The sequence below is a fragment of the Henckelia pumila genome, chromosome 4 (genome assembly GCF_033568475.1).
Source record: "Henckelia pumila isolate YLH828 chromosome 4, ASM3356847v2, whole genome shotgun sequence".
Taxonomy (NCBI): domain Eukaryota; kingdom Viridiplantae; phylum Streptophyta; class Magnoliopsida; order Lamiales; family Gesneriaceae; genus Henckelia; species Henckelia pumila.
The window spans coordinates 137,749,542-137,756,904 of record NC_133123.1 but is presented as its reverse complement, the minus strand read 5'-3'; the positions used below and the strand labels follow the sequence as shown (position 1 = coordinate 137,756,904).

At 32.6% G+C, this 7,363-nt stretch overlaps 1 protein-coding gene across 1 annotated transcript; it reads right to left on the bottom strand.

The window, feature by feature from the left end:
• Positions 1–5,239: 5,239 nt before the first annotated feature.
• On the bottom strand, positions 5,240–7,363 carry LOC140865723 (uncharacterized). Its single transcript, XM_073270455.1, has 3 exons — positions 6,312–7,363; positions 5,688–5,916; positions 5,240–5,574 (listed from the first exon to the last, which is right to left on the bottom strand). The coding sequence occupies exons 1-3, from the start codon at positions 7,217–7,219 to the stop codon at positions 5,413–5,415; spliced, it is 1,299 nt and encodes a 432-aa protein (XP_073126556.1). The 5' UTR covers positions 7,220–7,363; the 3' UTR covers positions 5,240–5,412.

The following is a 7,363-nucleotide window of genomic DNA, read 5'->3' as shown; positions in this document are numbered from 1 at the left end:
AATTAAGTATTACGCCATACTCGTGTTTGATTACTTAGCAATTCGAGAGGTGGCTTCATTAAATCAAGCTTTATTTAGTAGTCATTTTTTTAAAAAAAAGACGATGCTCGGTTTCATTTTTCTTCTATGGAAAAAAAATAACATTTTGAAATTTTTTTAAAAGAAAACGATTCTGGGAGATAAAATTGCATCATTAATATTATTTTATTTTATCGTGTGTCGGATGATGCAAATTTTTATTTGATAAATATGAATGTTAGATGTTTAAGATATTTTGAAAATTTTACAATATAATAGATTAAACTATTATATGATAATATTTTTTTTTTCTAGAATTGTCGAAAACTTTGAACTAAATATAAAGAGCTTTTGCTACATTGTACATGGTCTTTTCAAAACAAAAACTGTGGGGCATGCCCACGAGTTGCGGATATTAAATTATTTCCTTATTAAATGCTAGTCGAATTTTGTCCAAACAATACAAGAAAAATACCGGGCTGCACCCAATTTATTACTGGACCTACACAAGATTTTGGCCCATCAATTCAGTGAACATGGCGTTTTGCACCGGTATATTAATTTCAAATTTTTACACACTTTTTTTTAATATATATATAAATTATATCATGTATAATTACTTTCATATTAAAAAAATAAATGTTTTGGTTCATCAACTTGTTCAAATTTTGGTATTGGTTCATTAAGTTGTCGAAATTTGGTGTTGATACACTAACTTTCAATTTTCGGTTAGTTTTTTTGTGTAATTGCTAACGTTATTAACAAGCAATAATTTTCGATGCCATATCTGTATTTACGGATGTTAAATAAGAAATTTGATCAAAATAATCAAAAATAAAAAAATTAACATATCAATACCAAATTTTAAAAATTTAGTGGACCAGAAAAATCATTTTTCCTTAAAAAAAAATCCACTAAAATTAGACTGAATGCCACCCTCATCAATATTTATTTCCTTTTATTTATTTTGAAACACTTGACATCTTTTTACGTGCACATATTTTTCCTACGTATGTTTAAACCAACTCCCATTAATGTAATTAACATGTATAATAGCACGTAGTAATAATTGATATAAATATCAACTAATATTCAATTACTTTTTAAGTTGTAGCTCCGCTGACACCGATAATTTAAATGGTTTCATGTTTATGGGCTTCATTCGAAAACAAAAAAATTTCTTGGTTTCATGGCCCAGTTAAGATATTGTGTTGGGCTTTCTTTACAGAAAATTACCTAAATAACTATGAATACGATAATTTTTGTGTGAGAGCTTTCATTTTTTTATTTATTTCCAAAAAAAAGAGTTCTAACTATGATGAAGTTTGGATTGAACTGTAAGTTGAATTCCTAAATTTTCTACAACTATTATATGTATGAATATCTAGTATTATAATGGATTTTGGATACACTCGAAATAGATCATTCGAAATTCATCCCTTTCAAGTTTGAACACGAATCCATAGATCCAAACAGACATAAAAAGTAGAATAACATAATGAAAAAAAGATTTGGTCAATGATGTATATTATGGCATCGCAACATAGGAAGTTAAATGGATGATATTCAAAGTCAATTATTATATGGATCCATAGGACCATGACATTCATATGGTTGTGCAGTTAGAAGATGTATGTTATAGCCCTTTAATAATTTTCACCAAATGGTTTGAAAATTTTATCACATTTTGAAACTCTACTCAACTGCCCTAAATCCCATTCAATTTTTAGGCCATTTACATTGTAACAACTAGCTAGGGTGGCTGGTTTTAATTAATAAGCACCTATTTCAAAATTTCGGATTGGAGGTGTGGTTTCAATTTCAAATTGATTTATGTAGTGTTTAAGAGAGCTTTTAGAAAGCATTTATCGGCTTTTCCTTCATAAAATGTTAAAATTTCGTGAAATTTTGTGAGAAAATAAAATCTGAGAAGTGCTTCTCAAAAGCTCTTTCAAACACTACATTAACATAGATTGAATTCCAAATACATAACTTCCTTGGATGATTTCTCAATTTGATAACAAGATATTAAACTTAAAGTTGTATTTGGTTCTAAATGTATTTTAACATAATGATTTGTTTTCCAGTCATTCTAGTGAGTTTCAAATTCATTCCAACATTGAGTCATTTCAAGTCATTATTTCGAATATTATCTCAAATTCAAACGCAAATTAATTTAAAATTATATGTAAATGATTGAGTGTAATTTGATGGAATCAAACCCATATCTTAAACAAAATTGTGTATAAATTTTCTTCACGAGATCCATCAAATAGGTGACCACAAAAGCTATGTAGAAAGTCAAAGCAGATATTCAAAAGAACATGATTGTATAGACTAAAATGATTTTGTGATTTATGTAGGAAGGTGGGAAGAACTTAGGAAGGCGATTGTGCGACCATTTCTTTATATTAATAACTCTCCATTAGAACGACACTGGCAACCAAAGTCAACGAATTAGACTGAATTAGGTGACTTACCACGTTCATAATTCAACACCTTAACTTTTCGTTTTATCACACGTTATATATAATCCCGTATAATTGTATAATTCAAATTATTTAAATCATACAACAATTCAAATATTATATTTTTTCGTTTTTTATTGTTATTGTTGTTAATAGGTACTGTTGTTTTGGGAATAAAAGAAAAATACACGCATTCTCGCTTTTAGTTTTATTTAAAATTTTGTTCCAATAAATAAAATGACAAGATATATATAACCAATAGGTACTGTTGTTTTGGGAATAAAAGAAAAATACACGCATTCTCGCTTTTAGTTTTATTTAAAATTTTGTTCCAATAAATAAAATGACAAGATATATATAACCCATTTGAGCCAAAAAAAAAAATTTTAAAAAAAGAAAAGAAAATGACATCATTGCTGACTTATTCAAAAATTTAGTATAACATTTTCAAATTGCAATATGAGACTGCCATGAAATAATAAATAAGTAGTTGTAAATAATATTCTTTGAACAATATATGTTTCTTGAATCTTGATTTCGCCGATAAATGACTGGTGGTGAAGGGTGGAACCGCCAATTTCATATTCCATAACAAATATTCAATCCATATCGCATTGATTATGTCTTCCCCCACAATCATACACACAATTTAATGTAAAAGATTTGAAGAACGGATCCATGCAATATTATCTTTGACATTGATTTTATTTATTTATGAATTAATTAATGATAGGAGTTTCTATAACCTTCTCGCCACTGCAGGAAAATGTTACTAATTTTTTTTAATTTTTTTTGAATTAAACGCCATTTACGTCCAATAATTCTCACCACATATAGTTTTCTTGAGAACTTGAGTCGTATAATTATGTGTGTAAATATATTAATCAAGAAATAAAGAGAGACATCAAGAGCTATCTTTAGATATATAGACTAGATTAGAGAATCAAAAATTTTTACAGAATCCCAGAAATATAAAATAGAAATTAAAGCACCCCTATTCACCAGAACAAAAAATAAATAAAAACATGCTAGCTACAAGACATTCGAAAGTTATATAATGAACTAATTTTTGCCACTGCAATCTGTATAATTTACATGCTACACTGTGATCCTTTGCTGGATCTGAGTGTTTAACTTTATCGGTTTACTTATTAGGTAAGTAGGGGACTCAAATAAGTATAAAAAAATTAATTATTTTGAGTGAATTTTTAATTGTTTCATCATTAATTATGATCGTGCTACCACATCCCACTGTTATACGTTAATCATGTGACAAGTAACCAAATTATATGAAATTTAGAGTGAATTTGGTATATTATTTTTACATTCATTCTATTCTATTCGAAAGCGTGACATATATGCATTTTGAAATCCTTGACCTTTTGCGATAATCGATACAAATAACACTTTCATGCTTTTGACTAAACAAGCTTTTTAGCCAAATAGATCCATTAGTAATCAAACAAAAGAACATAATTAATTCTGTAAATAAAAAAATATCAATAAAATCTCATTAACCAAGGCTTTAATAATGGCTAGCTAGGAATGAAGATGGATGTCATGTGGGAGTAGTTGGATGTACATGAAAAGCAAAACGAAAGAAAGGAACAAGAATCTCTACAGGCTTTGATTATAAAATTTGAAAGAAGCAAAAGTTTTTGCCTTTTTTCGCGACTAATTACTTTCCCCCCTTCAAAAATCTTCCCCTCAAGTTTGAATTGTTTTTTTAAAAATATATTTACTTATTAAATTAAGTAGTAAAACGTGGAAAGAAAGAGGCGTTATTAAAATTGAAGCATAGATATGAATATATGATGTAATTAAATATGTTTTACATATGCATTACGTGTTTTCGTGAATATTAATGGTGGATAAAAAAATAGCATGCATGTTGCAGATATTTCACCAAGAAACCCCACCACCAACACAACTTGTGCCTCCACAAAAAAAAAAGAAAAAAAATGCATGGTTAATTATTTATCATCCAAATTTAAGATTAAATGCCACATGACTGTACTATATTGCTTGAAAATTCATTTCGACTGGTCACGTACATTTGTACTCGTCAATCATGGGATGAGTTTCGTTCATTTAAGGCTTTTGAATTAAATAGACCCCAATTGAAATGCATACGAATTTGCTAGTTAATTATATATTTATGACTATTACTATAATATTATCTCAAAAAAATAACTTATTTTTACTCAAATTTGTTACATATGTATATAGTGGGGTGGGTATGGAGCAAGTTGTATAGTGAGGATCTCCCAAGTTGCACGTATGACAAATCTATCTAACACAACATCGTGTATGAGGGAACACACAACCACAACATATTTATTTGTTTTCCAAGGAAAACGAATAGGCAGGAGATTGTAGCAATTTAAATTGATATTGTTATTGATACGCGAAGAAAAAATCTATAATCAGTATTTTTTTAGAAGTTGTAGACACGATTACGCCGAAAAAAACGAGCACCATACTTATCTTTATTTCATCAAAAGAATTAAATTTATGAAGAACATGTATGTTTTTCTAAATTTGTTAATTTTGAGTCACGCCATCACCTAATGCCCATTATAAAATGTTTGCTGCTTCTCGAAGCGTATGATATTGACCAGATCATAGCACTAAAATCAAGATAAGAAGATGCTGATTATATAGTAAAGTACATAACATAATAATTGAATCCATCGATTCAATGCCCCCAGGATTTTTTTTTTTTAAAAAAACATGCATGTTAAAGAAATGTACTGGAACAAAAAGATGTTTGCCTGCTGAAAGTTTATGATCTTCCATTAATGTATACATAGATCTATGTACAGGTTACAGCATGGTTAAGCTGGGCTCAAGCATCAGTTTGCTTCATTTGTTTCTGGGAATTAGTACATTTACAGTTGCCTACAATTCCAGTTTTAAGTGTTAGCTAGCTAGTATCGCAAAATTTTCCATGGATCCTATTCTGGACGGCTTTCACGGCAGCAACCCTCGCGGCTGTGGCAGCACGGTTCGCAGCTATCACGGCCTTGTTTACTTGTTCGTCTACTCGATGTATGTGAATCGCATTTCTTGCTGTTTTTCTTGCAGCCTGCAAAATATGCACCAGCAGAAATGAGAGGACTACCAAGATTTGGAGTGTTCTTTTAAAGGGTTGATGACAGTGAGTTCGATTTTTCAAGGTATATATGTCGATGATGTTACCTCAACGGCTCGAAGAACTGAGTGGTTTATATGGGGAAGAGGCCTTGTAAGATTGCCATTGTCCCATTCACCGCACTTGGTGTCTCCATTTCGAAAAGTATACATGCCATAACCTTGCTTACGCCCCTCGTGCCAAGATCCCTCGTAACAGTGACCATTTGCAAAGTTATATACGCCAAAACCATGAACTTTGTCTCCAAAATACTCACCAGCATATCTATCTTCATTCCTACAGCACAATCAAATTGTTGTGAGATGATATTTGCCCAACTCATCTAGCGACCGGACAAGAGATGCAATTCCTTAATCGATGCATCGAAGATCGTTGATCCTAAGCTATGATACAACATTCCTACAAAGGTGAACTTTGTAACACAAAAAAGAAAGCCATCCAACGACAATTCCGAACCATCATACGATCCTTAACATGAATAGATACAAAAAAATTTGATCATAACTTCTAGGATCTTAATGAAGAACAATTTTCAAATTAATAAAAGATTCCATCTTGATCTCATAGTACCCAAATTCAAGAAACACAATAGATCAAATCCTGATATCCAAACCCCACCACACACAGAGACACAAAGACATTAATGAATCCAAGAAAAATCTAATAATCACCTGAAATGGTAACAACCAAGGCCATGTTTAACTCCGCACTTAAATTCCCCAATAAAACAGCTCCCATCAGCACAAGTCTGCACTCCTACCCCATGACTCTGCCCATTACACCACTCTCCAGAATATGTATCCCCAGTGTAGAATTTGTAAGCCCCATACCCATTCCTTAATCCTTGCCTGTACTGCCCTCTAAATCTACTCCCTCTTGCCCAACTCTCTATCCCGTAACCATCATACTTTCCATCAATCCAATCCCCTTCATACCGACCATTCACAAAGTAATTATACACTCCACTCCCATTGCACCTGCCCTTGTGAAACTCCCCTTCGTAAAAATCTCCATTACTGTAAAACTCCACCCCTTCTCTCACAATCTTTCCAATACTACCCTGATTTTTGTTTTTGCTAAGCTTCTTCCTGTTAAATTGGCTAATGTTCGAGTCCCCGATGAACCATTGCACCGGTTTTGCCTGATTCTTGAAGGAAAAGCAGGAAAATCCGTATCTTTGAGCACATTCGTCGCACAACTGCTTGCAAAAGTTGAGTTTTTTGTTAACTAATGCTCTGTTTCTGGAGACAAAGAACAGTAAAACGGCCACGAAAATCAAGGCAAAAAGTAAATTCTCCGAAGTGGGTACGTCACCCCTATGGAAAAAGGCGAAAAGGGTGCAAACAGAGAGCAAAAGAATCGAGAGAACCGGCCCCGAACGCGGAAAACCGGATCGAACCATCGCACCGCTTCTCTTGTGCGGCTTCTGCTCCTCGAGGTCTACCGTATCTTCTTCCTGATCAGATATTATCTCGTTAACCGAAGATAAACTCTGAATCGAAGATCTGACGGTGGGGGAGGACCGGAGGAGTGAAGAATTGGTCCTAGTAAGATTCGCCAGGCTCATCTGACCGTCCATGTGAAATCTAATGTCCCCTAATCCAATATCAGCCGCGGACCCTGTACCTAGATATTCTTATCAAGTACTCGGACGCAGGTTTCATCTCCGGTGGTGCGCAGGATAAGCAGCGACGCAAGGGCGCAGCCCGCAGGATACAGTTTA

Bases quoted from the DNA above. Each gene is read 5' to 3' on its own strand.
- LOC140865723 (XM_073270455.1), bottom strand. From the start codon at position 7,219: ATGGACGGTCAGATGAGCCTGGCGAATCTTACTAGGACCAATTCTTCA. The intron at 5,917-6,311 runs GTGATTATTAGA...ATTGTGCTGTAG, and splicing joins CTTGGTTGTTACCATTTCAG to GAATGAAGATAGATATGCTG. The intron at 5,575-5,687 runs GTAACATCATCG...CATATTTTGCAG, and splicing joins CAGTTCTTCGAGCCGTTGAG to GCTGCAAGAAAAACAGCAAG.